Below are 15,681 nucleotides of genomic sequence, written 5' to 3' on the forward strand. Positions count from 1 at the left end.
GCTCTCTGGGCTGCTTTAAAAAGCCCTGTGCAGGCTGTGGATGGAGCCCAGCTGACCGAAGGCTGGCTCCATCTCTCTGACAGTGCAGAAAAGCATGGGCCCGCCGGTGCACAGCAGCAGGAGCCCTGCAATTCTAGCACTTGAGAGGTAGAGGCAGGAAGATCAGAAGTTCAAGGTCACCCTCACCTGCATAACAAGTCAACCTGGGATCTGTGGGAGCCTACCTCAAAAAAAAAAAAAAAAAAAAGAAAGAAAGAAAGAAAGAAAGAAAGCGAGTTCCAGGGTAAAGTGCCCACTGCAAAAGCTTGGCAAGCTGTAAAAAAGCACCGTGTAAAAAGCCAGCCGCAGGAATGTGAGTGCATAAGCCCCAGAGCGTGGGGGAGGGTAGAGACAGGCAGACACCAGGGGCCTGATGGCCAGGCAGTCTAGACAAAATGGCCAGCTCCAGGATCAGTCAGACCGTGTCTCAAATAAATGAGGTGCAGAGTAATAGGGGAAGACATCCAAGGTTTACCTCTGGCCTCAACAAGCCGCACATAGTCAAGCATAAGTGCACAGGCATGCACAAATGCATGCAAGTACACACACACACACACACACACACACACACACACACACACACACGAAAAATATAAAAAGCCACAGTACCTTGCTCTCAGATGGGAGATGGGGTACACTTGGAGGCCAAGGACCTTCTAGGTAAACTCCTGTGCTCTTGGAGAGCAACGAGCAGAAACAGCACAAGAATACAATGGGAATAATGATGGAGGAACCTTCTAGACAGCTGGAAGTATTCTGTTACTCTTTTTCTTAACCTACTGTATTGTATGTGTGTGTGTGTATCTGAGTGTGTGTGTGCCTCATGTGTGTGCCCCACCAGAAGGGTGTTGGATCCCCAGCAGCTGGAGTTATAGGCAGTTGTGAGTCCTAGTTAATGGGAACCAAACTCAGTCCTCTGGAAGAACAGCAACCACAATCTTAACCATTGAGTCATCTCTTCATCCTCCGTTACCTTGAGTGGGTGGCGTTAACAGTCGTCACTGTGCTGCACATCAGGTTAAAAATACTCCAGGACTGCCGGGCGGTGGTGGCGCACGCCTTTAATCCCAGCACTCGGGAGGCAGAGCCAGGCGGATCTCTGTGAGTTCGAGGCCAGCTTGGGCTACCAAGTGAGTTCCAGGAAAGGCGCAAAGCTACACAGAGAAACCTTGTCTCAAAAAACAAAAACAAAAACAAAAAAAAAAAACCTCCAGGACTGTACACAAAAGGCAGGCCGGGGAGCCATCTTTCTCCGTGTTGGGTGGATGAGCTAGAGAAGGCCAGAAGTGGCCCACACACTAATGGAAAGGAGCTAGGGGCCAGTGAGCTGGCTCAGTGGGTAAAGCCGCTTGCCGCCAAAACTGGGGATCCGAGTTTGATTCCAGAGTCTCACGCGGTCTAAAGAACCACCTCCAGCAAGCTGTCTTCTGACCCTCCACATTTGTATAGCAGTACACGCATGTGTGTGCACATATGCACACAAGTATTCAAAATAAATAAATGTTTTCGGAGACAAGCCTATGAACTCATGTCTAACCACCATGGACACAGAAAGGCATGCGCACAAAGACTCCAGACAGGAGCAGTAATGAGCATGTACATTTGCTTCTCAAATGTCCCCGCACGGATGAACATATCCAGCACACCTGGGTCTTGGTCTCTAATACCACTGTCCCAGAAAGGTCCTGAAGCAGAACACAAACATGAAGTCACAGGCCGAGCCCACCACGATAGGGGCTGTCCTAGGGGTGCCCAGCGTCAACACAAAGCGCTCCCGGCAGCCCAACAGAACCCATCTGTAGTAAGTAGCAATGCATGACCCCAAGAGTACAAGACTGATCCTTGGGTCCATGATAATATAAAGGAACAAAGAAACACACAGGAAAGGCGGTTCAGCGGTTAGGAGCACTGGTTCTGCCAGAAGACCTGGGTTTAATTCCTAGCACCCACATGGCTCACAACTACCTACATAACTCCAGTTTCGGGAGATCCAATTCCCTCGTCTGGCCTCTGTGGGCACCAGGCATGAACATGGTGCACAGGCATACATTCAGGCAAAACACTCATACACATAATTTTCTTTTTAAATAAACCTTTTGTTTAAAAAAAAAAAAAAAAAGGACAGACAGACAGACATAGGGGAACAGCATCTCCATTGTACAGAGTTCTAATGTCATTGCTCTGCCCGGAGGAGGCTCATGGCGATGGACGAGGGACACACTCTCCTGGGATATGGCTCAGTTGGTAGAGTGCTTGCCTAGCATTACCGAGCCCCAGGCTTCACCCCCAGCGCCACATAAACCTCGCATGGTGGCGCACGGTGGCGCACGGTGGCACACGCCAGCACCCAGCACGTAGGTAGATCACCCTTGGCTACACAGCAAGTTTAAGGCCAGCAGGAGCCACATGAGTCTCTGTCCAAAAAAATTTTTTAGGAGTACAATTTGGAAAATGTCAAGGTCATCAAAAATAAAGGTCTGGGAAACTGTTACTAAGGAGACAATGCCAGTGTGGGCTTTAGTTGATGAACTCAGAACATCTAGATATGCCAAAGAGGACAGTACCAGGAGGGGTGGGGTGGGGTGGGGTGGGGTGGGGGCTGCGCCACCTCCATGAGTTTTCTTGAAATCTAAAACTCTGAAAATGTCCTTATTTTAAAAACAGAACTCAAAATGGCAGGTGACTCCTTCAGAACCAGCGGCCACCAAAAGCCTTCCTAGCAACATCTGAGACGGATCTTTGTGGTAAGAAGCAGGCCGCCAGGACCCAGGACAGCATGTTCCAGACAGACAGAGGCACAAACTCCCGGACAAACAGAAGGAGTCAGGGAGTGCAGCTGGGAAGAGTTGGCACCAGGCGAACAGGTGTGGAAAGAGGCGGGTCACAGCGACTTCAGGTAAGTTCGAGGACGTTGGAAGGACGTGCAGGGATTGGAAGCTTTGGAAGGATAAGCATGAGTGAGGGTGGGTGCTTGTGCACATGTGTGCGCATGGGTAGAGGTCAGGGGTCAGCTTGAGGTGTTATTCCTGGGGGCTGTCCGCCCACTGTGTTTCTCCAGAGAGGGTCTCACACGGAGACCAGGAACTGGAGACACGATTCCCCCCACCCCCACCCCCACCCGAGACAGGGTTTCTCTGTGTAGTTTTGGTGCCTGTCCTGGATCTCGCTCTGTAGACCAGGCTGACCTCGAACTCACAGAGATCCGCCTGGCTCTGCCTCCTGAGTGCTGGGATTAAAGGTGTGTGCCACCACCACCCGGCTTTGGAGACAGGATTTTTACCTGAATGCTGGAGACTGACTCAGGTCTTCAGCGAGCACTTTACCAGCTAAGCCATCTTCCAAACCCTACAGATACTTTTTAAGAGTGGTCCCCGCTTCCCTGGGGAAAGGCAGATGGACGCTGGTCATCCAGAGCTGGCCAGCTTTAGGCAATAGAGGGGGAATAGCATTGAGTTATGAATTAGGCACCTCTTGTTGTATAATGACAGAAAAGGTCTCCACAGTGGGCAAGGCAGGTCCCTGGTGGACTTTCCCAAGTTGGTGGCCCATGACCATGGACCTTCTGGAGGAGGTTTTACTCTGCCTACTGAGGAGTCCAGGAAATAGACAGCCTCAACACGGCCTACACTGCCCACTTACCATCCATTGGAGCCTCAGTGTCCTTACCCGAAGAGCGGGTAAAGGACACCTCCCACCTCAGAAGGGGACTGGACTGGCTCGTGAGGTCCCACCAGCCTTCAAACACACCAGTATCACCGTCACAGAAAACCCTAGGTGGGAGGAGCCTGAGATAAAAAGTAATTCCATCCCTGGTTTACAGATAATGAAAGGAGCCAGGTACAAGTGGTGGTGCACACCTTGAAGCCTCGCACTCAGGAGGCAGAGGTAGGTGGATTTCTGTGAGTTCAAAGCCGACAGTGTCTCTAGAGTAAATTCTAGGCCAGCCAGGGCTGTCTAGTAGGACCCCCTGTCTCCAAAAAGAAAAGAAAAGGGAGGGACACAAGATAGACAGACAAAGATGGGACCCAACACCACCCCAACCCTCTCTAGACTCTGTCACGTCTCAACAGGCCATGTGTCTCATCCGTCAATCCCCAGCATCGAGGTTTCAAGGGGCTTCGTCAGTTAAAATCAGCTGCCTCCAAAGGCTCTGGGAGAAGAACATCCCCTGCTCCAGCTCTCTGGGCTCCTTGCCACTTGGAGCAATGAAATTCAGATGGCCTGCACATTCTGGGTCCACGGAGGCAAGGGACAGGGCAGTGAGCCTGCCTCCTTCTCCCTGCTCCCCAGCATCAAGGATCCCCAGCCAGCTCTACGTGACCACCTGACCCTTAGCTTGACCCAAATAATAGGCCGTCCTTTTTTTTTTTTTTAAGCCCTGAAATGCTCTTTTCTTTCAGGTGCCTCTAGGAAGTCACATTTTATGACATCCTGGCCAGATGAGGCTCCCCCTGAAAGGATCTGTAACAAGCCTTCCTGCCAGCCCGCCCTACGGCCCCTCCCACCCCCCAGACAGAGCAGTGAGCTGCAGCGAAGGAACAAAACACCACAGCAGTCAGGCCATTACCGCAAATATGTGACAGGACCCCAGGAGCTGCTGCTAAGAGCACCCGAAGCACCAGCCGTGCTCCCTTTGGGGTGCTCCACAAACTCCCACTGAGCAGCAAGGCAGACCCTGCCCGCTGCAGGCTCCCAGCAAGCAGAATAAACAGCAGAGCGGACACCACGGTTTGCTCTGACTGCGGGCCCTGGCCTCCTCGCCCCCTTGTTACCGCTAACCAAGACCACCATTTTCCAATGAAGCCGGCCCACGCCATCCTAGATTACCCAGAGGCCCGCAGTTAAAATCAGGAAGCCTGCCACAGCTGCAGACCCCAGGGGCTTCTGCAGAAGGCACATCATTTAGACTCTTGATTCCTGTAAGAATCGCTCTAGGGAGAAGCAACCAGGCACCCTGGCCCAGACACACACCCCAAATTTACCACAGGGCAACTCCAGACAAGTCAGTGCACCTACCCAGGCACAGTGGGGAAGGAAGACTGAACGATGTCTCTAGAAATTAGGTTCATCCATCAAAGGACCCTGCAGTGTCTGTCACACCCGGCAGCTCGGAGATCCACATATCACCCTCCACAACAACAAAAGAAATCCCCCTCTCCTCCTGGAGAGCTTAGTACATAATCTGAGATTTTTACTCACCTTTGGAGCGAGTAGAGATGTCCATTCCCTCCACCACCTCCTGTTCAGTTTTTATTTCCTCCTCAGCCAAGCTGAAACAGAACAGATTATGTATGTTTAGGTAGGCTGCCAACGGCCCCTGTGGGGGCAGCTGCTGGGGAGCCAGAGCGCAAACCCGCTTTCCCTCCAGACCCTCCTCATGTGAAGGGGGAGAACACCTGATTTCAACCAAGTGTGGAGATGCTGAAAGCACGTCTTTAAAATACTAGAATACTACAAATGCTTTTTTAAAAGCCAAATTAATATTTCAATTGTCATACCAATCATTAAGAGATGGAGGGGTTGCATATTTTTAGTTTAGAAACTCTAGTACAACCTACCCACTTCTAGCCTAAAGAACCCAGCCTTCAAATTAGCAAGGCTCTCACTGCTGACACCAGGGTGCCACACAGGCAGGTTAGAGATGCCTTCCACCGGGTACCCAGAATCCCTAACTCAGAATTGTACCAGTAGTTCCCAGGCCTCCCCATCCTGAACCTACTAGCTCCCCGATGAGGCAGGAACATGAAAAAAAGTCGCACTGGTTAAATTACAAGGTAGAAAAACATGGCCAGACTCAACCAGCCTTTATCCCAGGAATCAGGACCCTGGGGTCTCCGGGCAGCCTGAACCCCAGCACGCATGGCTTCCTTCTGAACTGTGACTAATTACACTCCAGCACAGACAGAGGAATGAGGAAGGATTATTTAAAAGACACAGGCTGAGTGGAAAGCTGGGGTAAGAAAGGAGGAAGGCAGGCCCCCTTAGCTAGGAAGCTCTGTCATCCAGAACCTTCTCTGCCTCCCTGCTGGAACTCTGGCTAAAGAAGAGCAGGCCCTGTCAGATCCAACCCCTGCCCCCAGCCCCTAACACTTCACAGAGTTGAGGAACTAGAACGTTTCAGGCGTTTCCGGATGCTGCTTCCATGAGAAGCTAAGCAACCGCTCTAGGTGTAATCCCAGCAGACCGTGGTTCAGCCAGAAGAATCGGATGCATCACCAATTGATGTGGCTGGAATTTTCCATTGGGAAGACTCGAAGGCAAGACAGGAAGAGAGCCGAGAAGACTGTCCTGTCTGCGTCCTGTGCTCTGTGTAGTGACAAGGCAAAGGATCCAAAAAGGCAGCCTCAAGCCTGGAAGCTCGGGGTAAGATGGAGTCGTGTTTGGGAGAGCTCCAGGTGTGTTGGGAGGAGGACAGAATTCAAGACAGGAACTAGGCAGAAAAAGAGAAGATTATTGCTCACGACAAGAGCTGAGAGAGTCCTCGACTTTAACTAGTCCCAAGAGAGAAAAGAGAGGGAGACAGTTTGGGTTTGAATTTGAATATTAACATGCTTAGCACTGTGATATGGAGTCTTGGTAACAATTTCATTTAGTCGGCATCTGTAGAGAGACCAATGACACCAACCACCCAAGAAATACTGACACGCTGTCACAGGTGATCCTCCTCAAGAGGCCAGCCTGCCAGACCTGAGCACACCACCAACCGGAACACAGGAGGAGTGGAAGGCAGACTTTCTACTCCAGCTTCAAGGGAAAAGCACACCCAACTCAGAAACAATGCCTGGAACACTGATTATCTGCCTGGGTGCTGCTGGAGGGGGGGTTCCTGCAGCCATCGGAGATGGGGTAGATGGTTAGCTTCAAAAGAACAACCCACAAACCTCTAGCAACCAGATTTCTGCTCCCCTCTGTATGTAGCATGAAGCATGGAAAACGGATCCCACCCATATTTTGAGGGGTGGGGGTGGGGGGCACCAATCTGTGCTCCAACTAAAATGTAGCATTGAGTAAAGAAACAATTATGACTCACAGAGAGCCCACCCCCAACCCCCCCCAAAAAAAACCCCACTTGAAGGATTTCTATCATGATGGAAACATTCAAAGGTGTATTGATCAAGGGGAGGACTGCACTGAGGAGCACAATTATGTGGCTTGTAAGAGCCCAGAGGGGCTGAATACTTCAGGCGGGAGTGCGACTGAGAAGCTAAGAAAATGCAAAGTAGTTTCTCAGGGTGGCTGTTTGCTGCTGAGTTTCAGATAATCAATTCTGAAACAGAAGTGGGGGGTGAGCTGTTTTATCTTCCCGAGCATTACAAGGGATCACCAGAGCCACCTGACTTGAGCTACAGCACCACCAGGTTTGAGCCTAGGATTTCCAGCACAATTGAAGAAAACCATCTTTCCACACAACAGCAAGCCATCCCTCCAGAGGCAGCCCCCATCTCTCTCTGCAAGGACATTCTTGCGCGTGCACACACACATGCACACACACATGCACACTCGCACAAGTGCACAACTTGTATTGGACTAAACTGGCATTGCGATGCCTGTGAATTTAAAAGGGGAAAAAAAAAGGAAAATACTCCGTTTACAAAAGCAAAGACCAAAATACAAACTAGTCATTTCGAATAAAATACAAAACACAAAATTAGTCATTTCGAATAGCCACATGCAAGGGACTTCCTTTTACCTACAATCTTGGGTTTCTTTTCTTTCCTTTTTTTTTTTCCTTGTTCAGTGTTAAGCACTGGCGTCATAGTAAGAGGGGATCATATCAAAAGTGCTGATGAGAAAAGATTGGTACCTTCCTAAATGCCCCCACAGATCTTGGGCAATTTAGTTTAAGAGCTGTTTGGAGATTGTGGGGTGGAAGTGGGGGGCGGGTAGCCAAATAACAATCTTTAGAAAGAAAACTGCAACTAGGGAGAATACTTTGAACTTTTGCCATTCACACGTTTAAAGTCCTAGCATACACAGCCCCCCTCTCCCAGGGCTGCTAGAATCCAGCAACCCTGATCATTTCAATCAACAAAAGAACAAGTCCTGTTTACAAATTGACATTTCTATTTTTGTAAAGGTCTGATGGGGTGAATGGATGCATAAAGAACAGGGTAAAATAAGCAAACAGGGAAAAAAATGTATCAACTAGTTGCATATACTGTATTACAGGTGACCATCAGCACTTAGTTTATATTTACCAAGTCACTTACTGGTGGGTCCACACACTGCTGCCGAAGGAAGACTCACCACCTGCAAACACAATCAACTCCATCTCTTCCCCTTTCCCCCCCAAAAATTAGATTCCCCCATACTCGTTCTCTGAGCAAGAAATCTGGTCTTCCTTCTAAACCTACATGCACTCGGGGAAAGGAGCAATTAAAAGTTGCATACGCACTCCTGTCCATCCAGGAAGCCTTAAACCTTCTGATTATTAATTCTGAGGACTCAGGGCTGGTCCGTAATTCCCAGGCATCTCTCACCCCTTCAACACTTCCAAAGGAGAGAGAGAGAGAGAGAGAAGAAAATGCCTATCTGTTTGACAGGGTGTGGGGGGAGAGCCTGGATGGATATACAATAGGCAGATCCTCCTTTTCCCAAGTGCCCTTAATACTTGACTTTTACAACAATCTGTAACCCAGCTAGAACACATAACCAGCATGCACGAGACCTTGCTGCTCCCGTCAGAAGAATATCACACAGCAATTCAGGAATCATGCACCATTCCCAAGCGCTTCTCCTAGGTTTTACTTTCATTCAAAAATACCAAAAGGGTCCAGGCTGTAAGAAATACTTAATACCCAAGGCACAGCCTCCTCCTCCTCCTCCTCCTCCTCCTCCTCCATGTCACAACAGTCAGCATCAAAATGTAAAAGGGGGAGTGGGACAAAAGGAAAACAAAACCAAGCATGCTCCTCTGAATCTGCAAATAATTTTCTTTAATTGGGGGAGGGAGGACGGTTAGAAAGCGCTTGCTACAATCACTCACCTAAAACGGGCAGTCATCGGAGCTAAGCTATTTATGCAGGATTCTTAAAATGGCGGCTGGCAACAGTGCCTCATTCCTGTATTGAAGCTAAAATGGTAGCAGTTTGTTCAATAGCTGAGCTCATGTTTAAGGAGCCCTGCTAGTTCCAAAGCTGCCTTCATAAACATCAGAACTAGGAAACGCTCCACACCAAAGGACAACAACAATCCAACGTTTGAAGAAGAATAAAAAAAGAAAAAGGAGCAAAAAAAAAAAAAAACCAACAAACTGCAGTGGCAGGGAGTTAGTAAAGTCACAGGTTCCCAAGGAAAAGCCTTCCCTTTCAGGCGCTCAGCCTTCCTCAGGAGACTGTGCTGGGGCCCCCTTGCCCTGCGCTGAGGTGGGTGGAAGGCTAAGAATTACGCAGCCCCCTGGCATAACGTGAAGACAGACAGGTGTCTCCACACGCAGCTCTGTCCTAGAGAGCAGGCTGCAGGGGAGGAAGCGCGTGCCCTTCTGAGTCCAGAGCGGCACGGCTCGACATCACTTCTCCAGGTAAAATGAAAGCTCCCAGAGCAGCAGGCAGCTAAGACGCAAAGCGACGGGGCTGCACCTCTGTCTGAGGCCAAGGGGAGAATTCAGACGGTGAGCCTGCAAACTGCCACCAAATACAGCAGCCACCCCTGATGACAAGGATCACCAGGGACAGACCCCTCAGGTCCACAGAGGAACCTTAGTCCACAGAAGACTCTCACAAATGGGGTTTCCATCCATCTCCCCCCACAGGGCCTGGAAGCTAAGAGTGCATTTTTTTTTTTTTTTTTGCAAAGCCCCCTTCACAGGCCGGACTATTAATAACAGCCTCATGGTGGCCAATGTCATTGACTGCTAAGGTCTAAGAGCTGCAGCGCGGGGAGCAGGGAGTTTCAAGGTGACAGCTTTTCAGCTCCTAGGGAGAAAGGAGGGCACCATGCCCAAGGCTGAGCCGGCTGAGGCCGGGCCGCTGGCTGCAAGCCGGCCTGCAGGTAGGTGATCCGGGTAGGAAGGGCCGGTCTGGCAGCCCGCTGGCTGCAGAGCTGGCAGGGCCTCCCTGTTTGTAAGGAAAGCAGAACCCGAGGGGGGAAGGGCAGCTAGAGCCGAGCAACCTGAGGCCAAAGGTGACTCCTGAGTTGCTTTTGCATTTGAAGAACCACCATGAAGGAAGGCTTCTAAACCCATCACTGCCTGTTACACCTCAGCCGTGGAGCCAGGGCCCCGGGAATGTGTCTTTCTTCTCGGAGTCAACCAGAGGCAAAGAGATCCACGGGCTGGCAAACGTGTGCCTCGGCCAGAGGAGCCAGAAGGGAAACCAGAGAGGAAAGAATGCAAACAAACAAAAGAGGTCACACGTTTGCCTCGGCTGGACTTCCCAAATGTACCCTGCCTCCAGGGTCACCAGCAGCCAGCCTTCTAAAATGTGACACCAACCACCCGCCACACACAACCTGTGCTTTAAGGCCTGATGCGCTGGCTCCCTGGGAGAAAGAAGGGAAAGCTGCTGTTTTCACCCCTAATTCATAATCCAAGGGACCTCAGGCTTTCTTTCTGACTCAAATCCTTTTGAGCGCTGACTAGAAAAGTACCTGGACTTCTGCAATGTTCTTGTTCTACAACTAGAAAAATCCTGAAGCAAGTTTCCTGAGTGATTATATGTCATTAATTCCTAGCTAAGACTGAGCACTGGCCACTTTCTGGAGCTAATAAAAGCCGTCACTCCCCTCCCCCACGTGAATGCCACTTCATCTCCTGAAGCGGAATGGCGTGCCCATCCTAGAAGGTCTTAAAGGGAGGGGAGAGGGGAGAGAGATAGGAGGGAGGGAAGGAGGGAGGGAGGAAGAGAGAGGGAGAGAATGAGAGATGGAGGGGGAGGGAGAGAGAGAGAGATCAAAAGCTCCAGTGTCTGTATTAGTCCCTTGCAGCTGTGAATCCTCTTTGGGGACCAAGGAGGCACAAGGGAAGGAAAACAGCCCTCCGAGCTTCCCCTCTGCAATTTGCACAAGTGTTGAACCTTCCACCTTGAAGAGGGAAAGCAAGGAGGGGGTGGGGATCCTAGGGATGGAATGGAGGAGACTCTTCAGCTTGGCCACCTGCTTCTCCTAAAAGGAACAAAAAAAAAATGGTAGAAAATTCCAGAAGTCCTATATTCAGGCCACTGCCATTGTCAATCTTTAACTTTTCCCCAGAATCTATTAGTTTTAGAGTGGGGGGGGGGAGAAAAGGAACCCCAGTGGGCTAGTCTGTGAGCCAGCAATGAGGTCTCACCTAGTGCAACTGCAATGCAGTCATTTTTTGTTTTGTTTTGGTTTTTGTTTTTTAACTTTCCCTTTAGTAACTGGAAAAGAATGCTACTACTTCGAAAGCAATTAACTTTTTAACCAACCCGGGCATGGTGGTGGCCATGAGGAAAATCAGCCAGCTTGAACCAGGGCTGGGAAATTAGCTGGGGCTCACACTCACAAACAGACCCTGGATTTCCAAACCGGTGGGAGCCATTTTAATGCAAGCTTTTAGAGGACAATCGCTTTGCCCTCAGTTTCCTTCCAGCCTGACAAGTTATGCAAATACTGGAAGAGGCAAGCCAGGAGGCTTATGATTAGCCACTGGCCTGGGGAAGACCACAAGAACCTCAGTTTGTAATTTCCATTTACAGCAACCAGATAAGAAAGAGAGCAGCAGAACTTGTGTGTGCAGTGGCACTGGTTAAAGAATACACCCCATCTGTATTTTGACTTCAGAGATGCTGGCCTGCCTCATCCAGACTGCCCAGTTGATAATTCAGTCCGTATCGCTTTCCTAAATGAACCTTTTTCAACTGATGTCAAAGGTTGAGTTGCTTGAACACTAAAGGAAAAAGATTAGTGAGCCTGTGAAGTTGGCCTGAGACCACCACGGCACACAGGGGCAGCATCCATGCAGGCCGGATGGGTCTCAAAGCTGAAAATGTACGTGGTTAGCTTCCAGGCAGACCCTGAAGATAAATGCTAAGAGAAAGTCTACTTTTGTCACTTTAAAATTCCAGCTGCACCCTTTAAAATTAGGACAAATGCAAAGCCAACATGCACAGAGAACCGTGGACCAGGCTTGCGGGGGAAAGGCTAAAACTGGTGGTCAGTGGCCCCAGGCCAAACCTAGTTCAGGAGTGGCTAGCATTCTGTATTAGATGTGAACACCCTAAAACTTCCATATGACAACACAAGGCACATACACAGGCACATAGCCCGTGTGTGGGGCTCTGGAACCCCTAAGAACAGACAGTTTTGTTCACATTTCACAAGCAGATCACCTACCCAGAGTTCAGAGGGGCCAGACACAATTCAAGGTCCAGCTGCAAGTCACAATGAACCCAGCAATTCCTCCCCAGCTGAGGGTAAACAGGAAGTGAGATCTTCAGTCCTAGCTGCAGGTTAGCAGGAACAACGGTGGATTTAAGCCATCACCTAAACTCAAGACACTCTTTAGAAGCCACCACCTCCCATTACAACAGACCCCCAGATGTTCACCGAACTCTTGCTACACAGCCAGAGGAGATGGATTGCTTTACTTACCCAACATACGTTCCAGCAACCGTCTCACTTTTCCAGTTAGGAAGAGAGAACAAGCTGGCAGATTTGGGACTTGATCAAAAAGGAAATTTTTTTGTAAACAGTTACATGGTATTATTAAAACGCGCAGCAGCACCAGCAGCAGCACCACCACCACCACCACCACAACCACCACCACCACCACCACCACACAACCCAGCAACTGGGTATAGGATGCTGTCATGAGCCTCAGGTATGATCTTATGTCCTCTACACTGTTATCAGAGGCCAGAAGATGATATAATGATTTTTACAAAAAAAGAGGGGGAAGAAAGCGAGGGTAAAATAAACATCAGCTCATGGAAAAATCATGCAAGAGTAGAAAGCTAGAGGAGTGAGAGTCCTCCCAGATTTTTTTCCTTCAGGATGTTATTCCGAATCTCTCCCCATCCCCACTCCCACCCCACCCCCCAGGCACCATCCCTACTCCAAAAACTCCCTCAGAGGCTAGAAAACACTTTCAGAACCATTTGCTGGCTGTAGGCTGACTTGAAGAACACTCTGTACCAAAGCTAAGTCAGGAAAAAAGGCTGAACAATGGAGCTGTAAGTGCGAAGTCCTGGAGAGGAGAAGAGAGTCCACACGCCACCACCCACCTAGGCCCAGGAGCCAGCCTGGCTCCCTGAGCACTGCTCTTGCTCAGGCCTGGGTTCTGTTGCAAACAAACACACATCCTCTCTTGTCAGAACTTAGCCCAGCCTTTCCCAGAACCTCTCTGGAGAAGCAAGCAGGCGTGCTTGCTCTGCTCTCTGCCACACGCAGTCCTGAACAGTGCTGGGAGAAGACCTTCTGGCTTACCTTCCATTTTCTTCCCCCAGCAGGCATGTGAGAGCAGACAATAGTGCAGGGGGGTGGGGGGACTGTTCAGAGAGGGAGAGAGGGAGAGAGGCAGAGGAAGGGAGGGAAAAAAAAAAAAAGCAGGGGGATAAAATAATAGCTACTCTTTTGGCACACCAGGATCTAGCTTCAAACTATTCCAGAAATTCTATGTCCTGGTCAGAGTAAAGGTGTCCCAGGCCCTCATCAGCCTGTAAAATCAAGCTATGGCTAATGGCTACTTAGCCATGTGACCCAAGAAAGGAAAAAAAAATCTCTCTAAACAGTCCCAAGTTAGCCTAAGTGCTCTGGGGGGATGAGTGTGGCAGAGCCAGGCTACAGAGAAATCACACTGCTAGTCCACAAGTCGGATGACTCCGAGGGAGGGGGGAAAAGATGGTTAAAAAGCCGAGCTTACCTCTGTGGATGCATTGTTAACTGTGTAATGTCAATACTTATAAAACATGGAGGACAGGCTCCTAGTTCTCACAGAAAAAGGGTTTGGCACTTCGGCTGATGATCTGGCCGCCTAATAAAAGCTCATCCCCGATTGGCTGCCCCGGCAAATCGGAGTGTAAAGCCGCCGCGGATTGGCTGAAACACTTCCTGAGCGATTATCTTTGTGAGGCTCGGGTGAGCAAGAGCCATCCTGTGCATAGAAAAAGACAGGCCAAGCTAGGCCTTTTGCAGGAAGAAAAACTTGGGAAAGGGGCCCCCGCACGCACTTCTCCCACCCCCTGGCGAGATTCCCCGGTCCTGGCAAACCTGTGCAGCCGGCCTGACCTGCTCCAGCGAAGCCTGAGGCCAGGATGTCACTGGGAAGAGCCCTTTTGGGGTGGGCTGCAGGACTCATCCACACCTGCCCCCACACAGAAGTCCTTTTCTAAGGAGGCAAGCAGGCCGTTTTCTAGAACAAGCCAGCTTGAGTGGGTCTCAAAGGAGAAAGACGAGCTGAGGGGTGGAAAGCCCTAAGGAGACAGGGACAAGGCCAGATGCAGGCCTCTGAGGGGCGAGGGGGGGACAGGCAGCCCGAGGGAGGCCCCCAACAAATCAGCAAGGGGCAGCCAGGTTCGTGAGCGCTGAGAGGAGCCGCTGCTGTGGGGAGGAGTGGTCAGGTCTGCCTAGTCATGGTCAAAGTGCCTGCTGGAGAAAGCAGGCCCAGAGAGCCATTATCAAGGCTCCTCTCACCACCCCCCTGGCAGTCCTCAAAGAAAAACCAAAAGGGTCTCTCTGTCAGGATGGCAAGGAGGGGGGGACCCTCTCCAGGCTTACCCTAAGAAAAGCCAAATGCGTTGCTGGCAGGCCACATGCCTCCATCTACAGACCTCCCTTCCCAGCTCCCTCCCCCACCGACGAGGCCTGCTAAACCTGTCAGTTAAACAAAAATCTGACTTCCGTATTGGCCTGCGATGCCTTCAGCTTCCTGCCTGTTAACCCTCTCTCGGACTCTGGGCCTCGCTGGGAAAAACTAGGCCCTGAGATTGCAGAAAAGGCCTGTGGAAAAATACCAGCTGCAGCTCTCCGGGCAGATGCAGAAAGAGAGAGGGAGAGCTAGCTAGCTAAGTGGTGTCTCTCGCCTCTGCTTCCCAAGGAGGCGTGGACCTTCTGAATCCAGGGCATACAGGCAGTGTCTGAGAAGCCATTTAAATCCAGAGGGACAGAGAAAGATGTCAAGCCCAGCCAGGAAACAAGAACCTTCATTATAGTCAGGCCTCCACACCCACAGGTTAGCCCTTTCTGCCACAATTGCCCCTGTATGTGTTTTCTGGAGGGGGAACTGGGCCCTGTTTGGTGGGCAGACAAATCCCCTGGGCTTCATAAGGCTCTTGCTTCAATTTATTTCCACAGAGAACTGCTTCTTCTCGTCCCCTAAGGCAGATGGAAGGGCGATTTCACACACAGCCTCACACTTGGCAATTCCTCCCACTCCCCCAACCCCTGGCTCTGCTCCCCAGTAAAATATTAACTAGTTTCTCAGACCTGCTTATAATTCTACTCGTTTCAATAGTGCTGGGTGGGAGGTCAATGCCTATTTCTTCCTAAAAGCTGCATTTGTAGAAAAAGCAAAGAGAAGAATCTTAGACTGTCCAAGCCCCTCTCCTAGTCTTTGGTTATTTTTTAAGCAACAACATCCTTAATTAACAAGATGTATTTTTTAAAAACAAAAACAAACAAACAAACAAAAAAACAGATGCTAAACACCTTCCTTTAGGGGCTGGAGTTGATGCAGCCAGACACCAG

The 15,681-nt window shown here is 50.1% G+C and overlaps 1 protein-coding gene across 15 annotated transcripts in view; it reads right to left on the reverse strand.

The window, feature by feature from the left end:
- Zmynd8 (zinc finger MYND-type containing 8) overlaps positions 1–13,979 on the reverse strand; it is a 103,141-nt gene extending 89,162 nt beyond the window's left edge. For 5 of the 15 annotated variants that reach the window (XM_052723359.1, XM_052723356.1, XM_052723358.1 and 2 more), the window contains exons 1-2: positions 13,859–13,978; positions 5,239–5,309 (exon numbers count right to left, since the gene is read on the reverse strand). In XM_052723359.1, coding sequence (XP_052579319.1) covers positions 5,239–5,309; positions 13,859–13,872 — 85 coding nt within the window. In that variant the 5' untranslated portion in view covers positions 13,873–13,978. Of the gene's footprint in view, positions 1–5,238; positions 5,310–6,255; positions 7,005–8,249; positions 8,334–8,707; positions 8,798–9,025; positions 9,242–12,330; positions 12,514–12,588; positions 12,722–13,422; positions 13,447–13,858 lie in introns of those variants that run through there. The other 10 variants (XM_052723357.1, XM_052723350.1, XM_052723353.1 and 7 more) reach the window with 9 other exon arrangements.
- Positions 13,980–15,681: the final 1,702 nt, after the last annotated feature.

This window comes from Peromyscus californicus, unplaced genomic scaffold (assembly GCF_007827085.1).
Source record: "Peromyscus californicus insignis strain IS unplaced genomic scaffold, ASM782708v3 Scaffold_7__1_contigs__length_154581171, whole genome shotgun sequence".
Lineage (NCBI taxonomy): Eukaryota > Metazoa > Chordata > Mammalia > Rodentia > Cricetidae > Peromyscus > Peromyscus californicus.